Raw genomic sequence first — 16,589 nt, 5'->3', positions numbered from 1 at the left:
TATTTTTTTTTTTTTTTGTGTAATGAAGTTTTATTAAAGTATAAAGGAGATAGAGAAAGCTTCTGACATAGACATCAGAAGGGGGCAAAAGAGTACCCCTTAATAGCTGTTTTAAACAATATCTTTTTTATATTTTTCTAGTTGTTTGCTCCTAGAATATAGAGATTCTGATTTTTTGCATATTACTCTTTATCCAGGTAGCTTCTGAACTCTCTCTTAAATTCTAAAGGATTGTAAATTTTGTTGGATTTTCTCTGTAGACAATCATAATATTTGCAAACAATGACTCTAATCTTTCTTTCCAATCCATATGGTTTTATTTCCTTTACATCTCTCAGTGTACTGACTAGGACGTCTAGCACAGTATTGAAGAAACACACTCATAGTTACTGACTTCAAAGGATGCTTCTAAATTGTCACTATTAAATATGATGTTTGCTGTAGGTCATGGGTAGATAACCTTCAGCATTTTAAGGCAGTCCCATTCTAATTCCAGTTTACTACTTGTTCTTATCAGGAATGGACACTGGATTTTAACTAATTGGTAATATAGTATTTGTCTTTAATCTGTTAATATGCAAATTAAATTAATAGAATATAGTGCTAAACCATCCTTAAATTCCTGGGATGAATATTACTTGGTCATCTTTTATGCTTTACTGGATTCAATTTGTTAAAATTTCATGTAACGTATTTGTGACCCCATGGACTATACAGTCCATGGAATTCTCCAGGCCAGAATACTGGAATGGGTAGCCTTTCCCTTCTCCAGGGGATCTTCCTAACCCAGGGATTGAACCCAGGTCTCCCACATTGCAGGCCGATTCTTTACCAGCTGAGCCACCAGGGAATCCCAAGAATACTGGAGTGGTAGCCTATCCCTTCTCCAGGGGAATCTTCCCCACCCAGGAATCAAACCGGGGTCTCCTGCCATTGCAGGCAGACTCTTTTCCAGCTGAGCTAGAGAGAACTCTCCAATTAATTTTATGAGGCAAAACAGCATTGATTAACTTGAAAAGAATAGCATAAGAGAACAAAATCATAATAATTTTACTTATTTCCATAGAGATATGTTGAACTTCCCTGGTAGCTCAGTTGGTATAGAATCTGCCTGCAATGCAGGAGACCCTGGGTTGGTTCCTGGGTTGGGAAGATCCCCTGGAGAAGGGATAGGCTACCCACTCCAGTATTCTTGGGCTTCCCTGGTGGCTTGGCTGGTAAAGAATCTGCCTGCAATGCAGGTGACCTTGGTTTGATCCCTGGGTTGGGAAGATCTGTTGGAGAAGGGAACTGGCTACACACTTCAGTATTTTGGCCTGGAGAATTCCATGGACTGTATAGTCCATGGGGTCACAAAGAGTCAGACATGAGTGAGAGAATTTCACTTCCACTTCCTCTCTTTTTCTAGTCTATGAATTAATTTATATAAAAGAAGACTTGTATGTTCCTTGAAGGATAATAGATCTTATCTCTAAAACCATCTGAACTTAGTATTTTTTGAAGTTAGACTTTGAACAACTTATTCAAATTCGCTGACATGACTGAGAGACTGAACTGAATGGATATATATCTAGTCATTTTCTATTAAACTGATAAGAATATATACTACAGTATACTTAAGAACATATGCTGCTGCTGCTGCTGCTAAGTCACTTTTAGTTGTGTGCGACTCTGTGCAATCCCATAGACGGCAGCCCACCAGGCTCCTCTATCCCTGGGATTCTCCAGGCAAGAATACTGGAGTGGGTTGCCATTTCCTTCTCCAATGCATGCATGCCTGCTGAGTCGCTGCAGTCATGTCCAACTCTGTGCAACCCTATGGACAGCAGCCCACCAGGCTCCTCCGTCCAAAGGATTCTCTAGGCAAGCATACTGGAGTGGGTTGCCATTTCCTTCTCCATTAAGAACAGATACTAAGTTCAATATTGAGAACTTACATTTTTCAATAAAATTGTCCTTTTATCTAACTTTTAAATGTACTTCCATCATAATACGTTCATAAATTTTAAAAATCTTGATTATATCTGTGTTTTGTCACCTATTTTATAGCTAAATTTTTTTTTTTTGCTTTTTCTCTCTTATATTTGATGAGTCTTACTATCATACTAATCTCTTCAAATAACCACATTTTGGCTTTATCAAGTATAATTTTTCTTTTTTTAGTTCATTAATTTCTCCCCTCTATCTTGTTTCTCGGAATTACTTTTGTAAAAAAATCTGAAGTAGTAGAATGCCTACTCATTAACTTTTAATATTTCTTCTAAATTAATAAATTTTAGGATACAAAATACTGCATTAACAACAGCCTAAAAGTTTTGATATGTAGTGTTTTTCCTGTTATTTCTTAGAATCTACTTTATAAAAGATTTCTTCTTTAACTGTGAATTATTGAAGTGTGTTAATTTCAAACCTATTATGTATTTTTAGTTATCTCTTTGTCATTTATTTCTAGTGTTGCTATATTTTAATCAGAAGAGACAGTTTATACATTCTTTGGTTTTATGAAACTTGCTTTGTGGCCTTGAATGTGGTTATTTTTTAAACTCAATTTATGACTTAGAGATCACTCTTCATTGATATATATGTATCTACTACCTTTTAAAAAAGTAGATTATTTATTCCCTTTTGATAATGTTTCTTTCTTCCTTCCTTCCTTTCTTTCAATCACAAACAGTGCTAGAAGATTTGCTGAAAGTCATGGGACTTAGCATATAGTTGTATTTATGGCTAAAGGTTTATTACAGTGACATAATGAGGATACAAAGCCAGGTGATGAAGAAAAAAAAAATATGCAGAGTGAAGGAATCCATGTGCAAGCTTCCTTATGCTTTTTTCTTCACATGAGGGTGTCACACAGTGTACACTCTTCATGCAATAACAAACATGTTATTCTCTGACCAGGAAATCCCATTAGATTTAATGGATTTCAAGGATTTTTTTTGGAGGCTTGTCACATAGGTACCCTCTGCCTATCACATACAAAAATTCCAGGACCCCAGAAGGAAAGCAGGTTGAACAAGAATCCTACTGTTTGTAAAAGTAGTCTAGGAATAATGAATTACCTTTATCACTTAAGGAATGGTGGGAAATCTTCCAAAATCCAAGTATCAAACACTTGTTAAAACTTACCCTTGCAAACAGATCCTTCTACAGTTAACAGCCTCAAACCTACTATGTTAACTCTTTCTACACACTTTCTCATGCATATATGCAAGTAATTTTAGAGTAGGCTAACACTATGAAGTGATGATTCATACAGTTCAACAGATGTGCATTGAATTAAATTGCGTAGTACTTATGGGAAATTATAAATTTCAAACTACTTATAAGCAAACTTTTATAATATAATCCTATTCATGAGTTGGGATTGACTGTAGTTAATGAACAATATCATATACTCTTCAAAGAAACTAAACCTCCACATGGTAGCCTTGGTTTAAAAAAAAAAAAAAAAAAGCTCTTATCTTCATTTAGCGTAACAGAAAACTGAGAAATCTTTTAAAAAGGGAGTTTGTATTTGTATCATTTAATACTATATATTAGCTGTTATCTGTCACCTTTGCTGTCTATGCTAAATATCCTTCTCTATAAAGGTTAATCTTTGAAATAAAGAGCTTTTTAAATGAATGAATTGTTATTTTTAACTTTATTCAGATTTGTAGAAAAATGGTACATCGCCACGTGCTTATATTTCGACTGCCTAACTTACAGATGTTAGATGGAATTCCTGTGAATTCAGATGATAGGGCAAAAGCTGAATTTCACTTCTCTGAACTACAAGCAAAGAAAAATTCGGTAATATTTACACTTTTCCTTTTCAAATATATAAGTTAGTAGTAGATGAACATTATGTCATGCATTTTTACTTAAATGTTTAAATCTAGTGTATGATGCTTCTGTAGACTATTTTAGTATGTATTTAATGGTTATTGTCAAAAGCAGCTTGATGTGGTGAACAGAGCACATACACACACATAGAAACCAGGGAAGCTCCTTATTCTAAAAACATACTTTAATGTAGAGCAAGTTATTTAAAACTGTGTGCCTCTTGCTCCATATGTCAGGTGCTACTAGAAGTTAAGAAACTATAACATATCACTCTTATAAACTATGACTAACAATAAAACTCTTTCCCTTTCTATCTCCTAAATGGAAAGAGTTTTATTGTTCATGGGCAAAAGGCCCATGTACAACCCAAGTAGGATATCCAACTGTGATAGGGACAAGGTTAGAGAAGGAAGAAGCCACAGAAGCATATCATTTGGTAGTTCTATCATTGACCACCAGGATTTTTCATAGCCATCTTCAAAAGACTAAACACAGAAAAGCTATGGGTTTTGAGCAAAGAAGTAATATTATTAGAGCTGTGCCTTTGCAAAGTTTAAGGAAGAAAAGCCTAGAGGCAGAGAAATTAACTTAAGAGGCTTTTAGGATAATCCAAGAGAGAAATTATGAAGACCTGGACTAGGGTGGGGCAGTGAAATGTAAGTAAACCTCTAATGTAAGTGAAAGCCAGAGAGCAAGGGCATTAGTCAGTGAACAAAGATTACTTTTAAAAGCTAATTGAAGAGGAAAGAGATAAGACTACAGTAGATGCTTTCACTCATCTCACTGGCTTATCCCATACTCTCCATTCCCTCTATAAAACAAACTAACCAATTCCTAGCATTTAATACTAGTAGGCTCCTCTCTAACTAACTTCTGCCTTCAGCTATAGAACCACAGATTTATTAAAAGTTGGCTATGTTTTTTCAAAAATGTATGCCAATCTTTTATTTTAAATAAATAGATATACAAGTACAAATTTTATATTATTATTTCCATGTTTCTTTGAAAACCAAATGAGATCCTCTGAAGAATCTGGATAAAGATCAACTACACACATACATGAATAATATCAAATTAGGTTGGGGGTAAAAAGAAAACCTGCAAAATAAGGAAGAGAATTATAAAAAGTCAGATAAAATATGTGGGGAAATTTTTAAAAATCTAGGCAGTTTCTTGTATTCAAATTTTCTCCATATGTTGTTGAAGTCTTGTTACTTTAATGAAACCGAGCTGGAAATTGTGGTGGCTTTATCAATCAGACAAAATACCAGTCAAAGGACACTTCCTTACAGAAAAGGCCTTGGCCCTTCATCCAAAGATGGGTGGGCACATGTACTTTATGTTTTAAAATCCTTTAAAGGATTATAAAAAGATTATAGATCTAATTCTTATTATTTCCTGGACTTTTTTTTTTTTATTAACCAAGGGGATTCTATTATTGATCAAAATAACTGTAGATACCTGTGAAACTTAACAGTTGTACAATGTTAATAAAGATTATCTAGATTAGGCAAAGGAAATTGGTTCATATATGGGTTATATCTACAAAAGTTTTTCTAAGAACTGTGCTTTGTGTAAAACAATGTTAGCTACTAATCTATATGATACAATTGAGAGCACCATCTAAATGTCATCTACCAAAATTATTGTCACAGTCTCTAGTCTTTAAAAAGAGAACAAATAAAATTTAGTTCAAAGATTTAAGCTTCCTTTCCCTTTCTTTTATATTCCATGAGCAAGTCACTTCTTGCTTCCAGAAGTGAAAAACTAAAGGAAACTTTAGTTTCTTGTTGCTGTTATAACAAATTACCTCAAATTTAGTATCTTCAGACAACACAAATTTATTATCTTAAAATTCTAAAGGTCCTAAGTCCAAAAATAAGTCCTGTAGAGCTAGAAGCACAAGTATTGGCAGGGCTACAATATCTTCTGGAAGCTCTGCAAGTGAATTTGGTCTTTGCCTTTCAGCCTTCTAGAGGTTATCAGCATCCCTTGGCTTGTGGCCCTCTTCCAACAAATAGCATAACTTTGACCTCAGCTTCCATCATAACATCTTTTCTCCATTGTTATAAGATGTTTGTGATTGTGAAGGGCCTACCTAGTTAATAGGGCATAATCTCCCCATCTCAAAATCCTTAATTTAATTATACCTGTACAGTGCATTATACCACATAAAGCATTCACAAGTTTTGGAGATTAGGATGTGGACATCTTGTGGGGGGTGGCATTATGCTGTCTACCATACCACATATGTGAGGCCTCTAGTGAGAGACCTATACGAATTGTAACATTAAATTTTATAAATTCTATTTTAAGGTAATGCTGGCTACATTTAAAAAATTCCATATAACTTCATAAATACTAAATTCCATATGAAGAAATCACTCAGAGCAACTTCAAAGATCTCAATTTCCATATATATTTTTAATTGGTTTAATATAGCAAAAAAAGACATAAACTCAAATTTTAGTCATTGATGGATGTGTATTTCACTAAAAGTTTTTCTTGTTTGCTTCTTTTTTATTTATCATATAGTGAACTAACATTTCCCCCAGTCTATACTATGATTTGTTTTCAGTGATTCTAGATACCTATTCTTGCTATTTGCATCAGTGCCATATGTAAGAATGGAAAGAATATCTTTCCATTTATCCTATATAGGTACATTTTATTTAAAAGTTAGGTTTTTTAAAATTCATCTATATATGGTTAATAAAATAAAGGGAGCACTTTAAGTCTTTATTTCAGATAAATCTATTTTTTAAGATGCAATAATAATTTTTATTTTCCTGTCCAGAACAAAATTGAGGTATTATTTCATTTAGCTGTTCAGAAGACACAAGAACAGAATACTTTTCAAGTTTATCAGTTCATTCTAATGTATTTTCCTTTGTTTTAGTTGCTGTTCTTTTTTTTAAACAGCAAATAAAGAGGGAATACATGAAATCTAAAGTCACCGTTTAAACCATAACATTTTGGTGCTTTGGTTTCAGAAGAAACTTGACAGCTTTCTAGATTAGTGATGGGAAGAAACTCCAATGAAGGAATTAGTTAGGGAATTTGGGATCTGCTTTACTAAAAGGCCTGATACCTTAGTGCTCATTACAAAGCTGCATTTTGGTTACATTTACTGAAATATGAGGGAAATGTGTAATTTTACACAAATGCATAAGCCTATATCTTTAAATAAATTGAATCATATATTCAGAATTCATATTTTTTAAAGTATAAACAAGGTCAGTCTTACTAAAGACAGAGCAGGCATCCATTTCTAGGGAAACCAATAGTGTCCAGTCTATAATACCCCTCTCCTCCATTTGTTGATTCCTGAAGCTCTTTTACAAGCCTCTTAATCCGGAAATCCTGTGTACAGAGGAGGCTGGTGGGCTATAGTCCATGGGGTTGCAGTTGGACTGAACAACTAACACTTTCACTTTAATTCTCAATTAACATAAAATGTTAGAGGGTTAGTGCACTCACTAAAAGTGATTGTGGTAAGATGCTTTTCTTGTGTTAAGTCGTTTCACTTGTGTCTGACTCTTTTCGACCCCACAGACTCCCCACCAGGCTCCTCTAGCCCACCAGGCTCCTCTAGGTCCATGGGATTCTTCAGACAAGACTACTAGTGTGGGATGCTATGCCCTCCTCCAGGGGATCTTACCAACTCAGGGGTCGAACCCGCACCTCTTATGTCTCTTGCATTGACAGGCGGGTTCTTTACCACTGCACCACCTGGGAAGCCCCATGCTTTTCTTAGTCCCCACTTTATTTACTTGTTTTTGAAAAACTAATCAACTGCAAGACAACTGAAGAGGTAATGTGAGGAGCACAAAAATGTAGAAGATGTAACTCTTACCATCCAGAAACTCCTGTTCAGAAAAAAAAGAAAAGATATTACAAAAGGGGAAAGGCTTAATTCTCATTTCCCTAATTTTACACTTACCACATTAGGACCCTTTGGAATGGGGAGGTGCCATCACACTAAATTGTAGTGATGCGTACAATGCAGTCTGAAAAAAGTAAAAAATAAGGTTCTGATGGGGGGGTAAGGACCCCAAAGGCTGTCTATTTCACCGTTTTTGCCTCTCTACCAACTCTTGAGTTTAGGCAACCATTTAATTTCTGACCTAAAAAATTTTAAGTTGAATTTCAAATGGGGCTTGTGGTAAGGCTAAGCCTATTGATCTGAGTTTTAGAGGCAAGGTGTTCCTAACTTTTATTTTTATCATGTAGTTTATTCCTGTTACCAGCTCTCCTGTGGATGGTGCATCGTTTAGCCAAGTGAAAGCTCCTCCCATAAAGATAACAAATGTAATTCTGCCTGGTGGATTTAGCCATTACTTGGGATCTGACTTCACTTTAACTCCTGAAGTTGAAGGTATTTTGAGAGTTTCTAAATGAATGTAAAAAAAAAAACCCAAAACACTCCATTTGATGCAAAAATCTCACTTTTATTTCTAATACTACTTAAAATTGCATATTTTAAATTACAAATTTACAATTCCTAAAAGTGAATTTTTGTTCAAGTTTCATGTGACCATTCTGATTTCAAAGAATATTCTATAGTATTTTTTGGTTCTACTCAACTACTAATATGTTGTAGTTCAAGATTTGCTTGCAATTTGAACTTTGTGATACTGGATTTTTCTTGGCATTTCCTTTCAAAGCTTTTATTCCATTTTGTGTATTTCATAGCAAATGACTACTAAAACCTGTAGTGCATTCTGCTAAAAGTAGAGGTTTAAAAATATTCATAACAACAGACTCTTGGCTCTCAAAGTGTGTCTTAAAAAAGAAGATCAAACTTCATCCTTGAAACCATAGTATTATTTTATATATTCATGAAGCTATTAGTAGGGAAGTGTTTCAAGAGGTAGCTCTCTGTAAAGGAAGGGAGTATATTAAAAGGTCAAGGCATGGAAATGGTTCATTCTATTATTACATTTGCATTCAGGCTTAGATGAAACCTTTTCCCTAATTCCAGATGTTGGCTGGCTATCACTTTTATGAAATTGGGGGTAGCTAGAAGACCTTGCTTCTTGGAAAGAAAGCTATGACAAACCTAGATAGTGTATTAAAAAGCAGAGATATCACTTTGCCAACAAAGGTCTGTATAGTCAAAGCTATGGTTTTTACAGTAGTCATGTATGGACATGAGAGTTGGACCATAAAGGAGGCTGAGCACCGAAGAATTGATGCTTTCTAACTATGATGTTAGAGAAGACTCTTGAGAGTCCCTTAGACTGCAAGGACATCAAACCAGTCGTCCCTAAAGGAAATCAACCCTGAATACTCATTGGAAAGACTGATAGTGAAGCTCCAATACTTTGGCCACCTGATTGTGAAGAGCTGACTCATTGGAAAAGACCCTGATGCTGGGAAAGACTGAAGGCAAAAAAGAAGAGGGCAGCAGAGGATGAGATGGTTAAATAGCATTACCGACTCAATGGACATGAACCTGGGGAAACTCCCGGAGATAACGAGGCACAGGGAGACCTGGTGTGCTGCAGTCCATGGGGTTGCAAAGAGTTGGACATGACTTAGTGACTGAACAACAACTCTTTCCCTGAGGGCTCACCTCTTCCATTCTTTTTAACATCCCACTTTGCCTCAGACTACTGTTAGACAATAAAATTCTAAAACTGAGTATCACAATAATGATAAAATGATCTAAAAACCTACTAAGAATAGTAGATCTCTCTATGCAATTATTCTTAAAAGAAACTCAATTTAAAGAAATTCAATATAATTTAGTCTAAGATGTTATTTTTTAACTTATTCTTTATACTTCTACTTATTTATAGCTTTAAGATTTAATCATAGTGAGAATTTTAATGCTTTTGTCCAGAAGACAAAACCATCAGTAAAACTGGATATTCCAAATTGTTATTAGCCTCCTTAAGAGTACAGTTTCATCACTATCATCTTCAGGAATGTCTTCAATATCTTTTTTTTTTTGGGGGGGGGGGGGTTAGGGATTAGTTCAACCCTGGATTCATTTCCATAATTTTTTCCTGAGATATCTTTAAGATTCATTGTGCAACTACTTTTTAGGATTTTCTGGAAAACTCCTATTTCTTTCCTATTTTCTGAGTATATTACCCCAATTTTTGTTTGAGAAGTATGGTCATTTTATCTATGTATTTATTTACAGCACACAGCTCTGGATATTTATATTTTTTAAAATTACCAAGAAAGTATCAAATTGATTCACTAACTCAGAAAATTTTAAACAGCATTTAAGTACTAGAAATATATTCCAATTTTAACTTTTATTTAAAATTTTTAACTCATGCTGTGAAATGTGTATAGCATACAGTCAATTGAAGGACAGCCACAGGTTATTAATTTATTTTATTAATGCCTTTCATTGTTTCATAATTCCTAATTTCAGACAAAAAAGCCAAGAACGCAGGGATGCTAACAAATAATCCTCGGAGCATCCATGCAGAAATAGCTTTTCGGCAACTCAGAGGGATAAATCTCTCTCCATCTCTTTTATCACATCAGAATATGGCATCTCCAAGTGCACAGATGTACCAGAGCAACCAAGATGAGGGAAGGTAAAGCTATTCCGTGTTTTAATATCACTTCTCATCATAAAACCTCCCAAATTTGCTAATCACGTATAGAAATAGGAAATATTAGTATATACTATCATGTATTTACTCTGTGAGCTGGGGGAAGACTTCAGCATAAGGTTTATTCTCTCACATTCACCGAATCTTTCTCAAAGTCCAGCATATACATCATAATTCAAACAGAAATGGCTTTCAAGGTAGAATAGTGCTCACCTTATACTTATGTGAGGGAACATTGAAACAATTATGGGAACCACTTGTAATTGTATTATCTCCCAAGTCACTTCTACTTACTGAATATGCAAAGCAGTTCACTTATATTTTGAACAACAGATAAATTCAACTCTGAAATCACAAAGGCTGAGAATTAGTAAATTCTTCAGACTTGTAATTCCCACTTGCCCTTCCTCCAGTTTGGATCCTAGTCCTTAGAGGCCAGCTGAAGGCCAAAGAACGTGATATTCTTATTAAGATTTCACTCTGCTGCTCAAAACCTATTCACCCAGATTTCCAGTTAATATTTGCCCTCTAGCTTCTTTGTAGCCAATCTCTGGAATACCTATTAAGCCTGGCTCTTGCCGTACTGACCTCCCTGCTATAATCAGTCATGTCCCACTAAGTATATATTTACTGAGTATACTGTGTTGATATCACGGGCTTCCCTGGTAGCTGCAGGAGTCCCCAGTTCAATTCCTTGTTGGGAAGATGGCCTGGAGAAGGGAATGGCAATTCACTCCAGTATTCTGGCTTGGAGAACTCCATGTACAGAGGAGCCCGGCAGGCTACAGTCCATGGGGTCACAAAGAGTTGAACATGACTGAGCAACTTGCACTTCACTTTATGTTGATATCATATTTTTACATCAGTGGGTTATCCTCATGATAACCTGACTTACAGTTAGTCAAAAACATGATATTTTTCTCTCTTGTGGTTCTTTTTGAAATTGTACACATATAAAATACAAAAATTATTTACTTCAGAATTACCTTAAGTTAGCTGATCCATTAAGAAATTGTCACCACTCTTTAGCTCATAAGTATTTTGTTTCTGACAGGATTCCTGGCAGCCACTTTTCAAGATCAAATCGAATGTAACTGCCTAAAGAGAACTGAATATACACCAAGAAACCTATTTCCGCTTAGAAGTTGTGCAAAAACTAGCAGACAGTGTTGGTGATAAAAATATACATATAAGATAATCACGTTACTTATGTTACTGAAGCACTTCAGTTCCATATGAAGATAATCTCTATCATCCTTGGTGAATTTTATTTAATATCACCTCTCTTAAACTTTCTTTACAGTTACCTTATTCATTTGATTTTCTATGTTAGAAAAATCATGAAATATACAATTTGAAAAGATACAAGTGACATAAAATGAAGTCCAAAGAATCAAATATTTAGTCCTATTATTGGAAGCGTTTAGTTGTAAAATCTCATTTTGACTTGATATATAAAGATACTAAGCAAAGGTAATTTTAGGAAATAGTATGTTTTCATTTGTAGAATATCTATCCATTTAGGCTTATCTAAAACTAAAGAATACATTTCTTACCAAACACACTATTCTTAAATCAGGTTGAGTTTTGTTAGTTGAACTACAGATTAGTTTTTTTAGGACTATATTTTTTTTTTAAAAAAATAGTGTTAAACGGGGTTTGTTCTAAGAATTATTTAGAGATGTAAATCATAGGCATCAATAATACTTACTGAAGGTGGCTAACTATGAGTGCAACTCATGCTACAAGAAGAAAAGAATACTATTTCATATACAAAATTCATTAAATGTGCCCATAGTGATATAATTTTACAAGTAAGTTGTAGGTTAAGTAAACACATGTTCAAAATGAGTGGACACATTTAAAATTTGGACTCATATTTCACTGGAAATAATTTTTCTAAAATAATTATATTGTGTACTACTAGGACAAATCAAATCAATCAAATGTGGTTTTGAATTTATTAAACACAGTTCTTTAATGATTAAATTGCCAATCATATTTTTATATCAAAAGGTTCCATGATTCATGAAGTATTCTGTTTAAATTTTTCAGGTAGCGGTTCAACACTGCATGTAATTTTCATATTATTTTATGTGTTCCTTACATGAAAATAAATTATTTTTACTAAAATATTTGTATTTTATAATCTATCAAAATAGTTGTAAGGATATTTTGGAAATTCCAATGTGCATGCAATAATTTTGTGTCTTCTTTAAATACTCTATGTTTGTAATTTAATCATGTAATATTTAAAATTTCAAACCTAATACAGATTGATTTTACCCTTCTTAATGCGTGGTGTTTAAACTATTACTCTAAGGTAAAAATAAGATCCTTTGTTTAAAAAGGAACTATGCAGTTCTTAAGATGTCCAGAAGATGTCTTTGTCACCCTTTAGTTTTGAAAACTACTTTCACTAGTGTTGTGATAAGCATCTGCTCGTTATTACTTGCTACTAACTTGACATCATTTGCTTTTTCTTCCTGTCATGATTATGTGTAAATGAAATGCTCAGTATATTCCACTTTTATAGTAAAACGTGTCTTTGTAAATAATAAACTGGATGGGAAAACAGGTTTTCACTGGAGAAAAATTTACAAGAGTTGAAAATTATAAAGCAAGAAAAACAGAGCTTATTTAGCATCCACTTAATGTTTGAAATTTTTTTTCCTTAGCCATTTTTTCTATGCATTTCTAATATATTTGAGATCTACCATTTGATTTCTTATGAACACACTGTTCAATTGAGATATTATTATAACATTTTAATTAAATCTGAATTTCTTCCTGAAAGTAAATTTGTAATACTTAATTTAACAGTAACAAACACTGAGAATAATAACAAACATATTTAGGCATTTCTGGGTGCTGACAGAAACAGACACTGACTTAACCTTAAGAACATTTTAATATAAATATATAATAAATAATTCTACATGAAAGCAGTGAGGGGATGATTACTAAGATAATTTGGCATAGTAGTTCTGAAGATTTTTCTACTAGGAAAGCAGATGATGATACAACATACTCCCCTAGGAATGCCCAGACAGGTTAAGCTGTGGTTATGTGAAATTCTTAAAGCAATATTTATAACTTCATCCCCTTCCTATTCAACAAATGAAAATATAATTGAATATGAGAGATGCTTTTACAGACCTGCTTTAGATCTGCTCTAAATGATTTTTTTCAGTAAATCAACTGTGAAATTTTACATTATTCATAATATGCTTCACCACCAATTATATAACAAAACAAGCAAGTAGTGCTTATTTTTATAAACCACTAGTCCATATTTTGGGCTTCCTGAGTGGCTCAGTGGTGAAAAATCTGTCTACCAGTGCAGGAAACTCAGGTTTGATCCCTGGGTTGGGAAGATCCCCTGGAGAAGGAAATGTCAGCCCACTCCAGTATTCTTGCCTGGGAAATTCCATGGACAAAGGAGCCTGGTGGACTATATAATCCATGGGGTTGCAAAACAGTTTAGTGACTAAACAGCAAACAACAACAATCCTAATAACTTATGAAGTATATAAAACATGCACTGTCTCCATTCATAGATTTTTTGAAAAAATGGCCTTAACAGGAAAAGATATCACATCAAATTCTAGATTTTTTCAACTCTAAATTCATTGCTTTTTCAATTACTGCAAATAACTGACATGTAATCATTCCTAATGTGCTGTTTAATCAGCTGTTGTTGAGCCCTAATGTGTGCAAAAACTGCAAACTATTTCTTTATTCTCTTTCAGTGTATTTAGCTTAGGGAAAATGTTTCATTTCTACAGTAAAATTAGTTCTTTACTCCCTAGCAAATGTCTTGATAAGTTTGAGTGCAGTCAAATGCATAATTATATGATTTGTTTTAAATTAAAGGACAATTCTATAAACAATCTGGAAGGCTAAAAATTAGGGCCCTTTAACTATAGGCAAGGAACCTGCATTGCTGAACTGTATATAGATGTCGAAGTGATCTGATTTCTATGAAGTAATCGTCTGACTTTTATGAAGATTGACTGTAAATGTTTATTAGAACTTTATTATTTACTTTATGTCTACTACTTACACAAAATTAACTATGGTTGTGAACATACCCTTGCATAGAATATTTCGTGTGGCTGTGTGTGTGTGTGTGTTTGCATGCACTCATGACTCGTTTTAAAATAGTCCTTATATTTAAGTAACATGTCATTTCACTATTTACTCATAAGCTATCATACACTATGAGAAGTATTTAATGTTTTAAAACATTAGATCTTACTGTTTAGTCATGCCATAGGCTCTTAGCTCCAATTAAATGTTACATAAAAAGAAGTAAATTATAATTTTATAAGAGTAGAAGCAAGCAACTTGTGTATGACTTCTGTTAGTCAATGAATTTAATATTGGGTTTTTTTTTTTTCTGGTATAGAAACTGGCTGACTCTTTTAAATTACTCTGCTATAAAACTTAGAATTTTGGATGACCTCCTTTTAACTACATTTCTTGTTCATCTCTATGAAGTGAAATTGAAAGTCGCTCAGTCATTCCAGCTCTTTGAACTCCATGGACTGTATAGTCCATGGAATTCTCCAGGCCCGAATACTGGAGTGGGTAGCCTTTCCCTTCTCCAGGAGATCTTACCGACCCAGGGATCGAACCCAGGTCTTCCACATTGCAGGCGGGATTCTTTACCAGCTGAGCCACAAGGGAAGCCCAAGAATACTAGAATGGATATAAAAGGTTGTTGCTGAGCCATGAAAGACGCCAGGATTCTTGGCCTCCAGAGGAGAGGAATTCAATCCAGGGCCAGTGATGAGGCTTGATCGCTCAGAGCTTTTGTGTAATAAAGTTTTAATAAAGTATAAAAGAGATAGATAAAGTTTCTGACATAGACATCAGAAGGGGGCAGAAAGGGTGCCCCCCTGCTAGTCTTTAGCAAGATGTTTTACGTCTGTTCAATTCAGTTCAGTTCAGTCACTCAGTCGTGTCCAACTCTTTGTGACCCCATGAACCACAGCACGCCAGGCCTCCCTGTCCATCACCAACTCCCAGAGTTTACCCAAACTCATGTCCATTGAGTCGGTGATACCATCTAACCATCTCATCCTCTGTCATCCCCTTCTTCTCCGGCCCTCAACCTTTCCCAGCATCAGGGTCTTTTCCAATGAGTCAGCTCTTCACATCAGGTGGCCAAAGTATTGGAGTTTCAGCTTCAACATCAGTCCTTTCAATGAATACTCAGGACTGATTTCCTTTAGGATGGACTGGTTGGATCTCCTTGCAGTCCAAGGGACTCTCAAGAGTCTTCTCCAACACCACAATTCAAAAGCATCAATTCTTCAGTGCTCAGCTTTCTTTATAGTCCGACTTTCACATCCATACATGACTACTGGAAAAACTATAGCCTTGATTAGACGGACCTTTGTTGGCAAAACAATGTCTCTTCTTTTTACTATGCTGTCTAGTTTGGTCATAACTTTCCTTCCAAGGAGTATGCGTCTTTTAATTCCATGGGTGTTATGTCTGTTAGAAAGCTATTAATCAGATAAGAGGGACACCTCAAGGCTGAGGGAGTTTCACCAGGCCCTTCTCCCACAATATGCATTTTTGAGATAGGATGGCAAGAGGTGTGTCATCCCCCAGCCATAAAACAATTGATATGAATACTGGTTTGTTGAACTATTATCAGCCCAAGGTTTGAGAAAAGAAAAAAAGTTAGTCTTAGCTGGAACCATTTTGAAGAAAGGCAAATTCCAAAGCAAATACATAGTTTCATTAACATAGCTTAAGAAAAACATTTCCATAAAAAAAAAGCATTGGTTAGCTCAAGGTTTGAGAAAAGTTAAGTTCAGGTGAAACCAGGTGTCGTCATGGCAACACAGAATTTTAAGAGAAACCTCCTTTTAATTTTGTATAGAGAAGGGAAAAAAATCTGACACTTGGAGTTTGTTTCCTCCTGTGGCTTAAGGGAGAGAGAAAAAATGTCTAACCCTTGCAGCTGATTTCTTCCATTTGAGACCCCTGGCCTTCCTGCCTGTTACCCTCTCAGGTAGCCTATCCATTCTCCAGTGAATCTTTCTGACCCAGGAGTTGAACTGGGGTCTCCTGCATTGCAGGCGGATTCTTTACCAACTGAGCTATGAGGGAAGCCATCATCTCCCTATACTTTCCTCTATTATTGAAAGTTTGTTTCTTTTA

General features: G+C 34.8%; 1 protein-coding gene across 1 annotated transcript in view; it reads left to right on the top strand.

The window, feature by feature from the left end:
* LRRC9 (leucine rich repeat containing 9) overlaps positions 1–11,632 on the top strand; it is a 112,125-nt gene extending 100,493 nt beyond the window's left edge. The window contains exons 30-33 of the mRNA XM_043920452.1: positions 3,655–3,795; positions 8,062–8,206; positions 10,223–10,391; positions 11,464–11,632. Coding sequence (XP_043776387.1) covers positions 3,655–3,795; positions 8,062–8,206; positions 10,223–10,391; positions 11,464–11,503 — 495 coding nt within the window. The 3' untranslated portion in view covers positions 11,504–11,632. The remainder of the gene's footprint in view (positions 1–3,654; positions 3,796–8,061; positions 8,207–10,222; positions 10,392–11,463) is intronic.
* Positions 11,633–16,589: the final 4,957 nt, after the last annotated feature.

Source organism: Cervus elaphus, chromosome 12, assembly GCF_910594005.1.
Source record: "Cervus elaphus chromosome 12, mCerEla1.1, whole genome shotgun sequence".
In the NCBI taxonomy this organism is placed as follows: Eukaryota; Metazoa; Chordata; class Mammalia; order Artiodactyla; family Cervidae; genus Cervus; species Cervus elaphus.
Note: the sequence above shows the minus strand (reverse complement) of the source record. Positions and strands in the feature narration are given on the sequence as shown.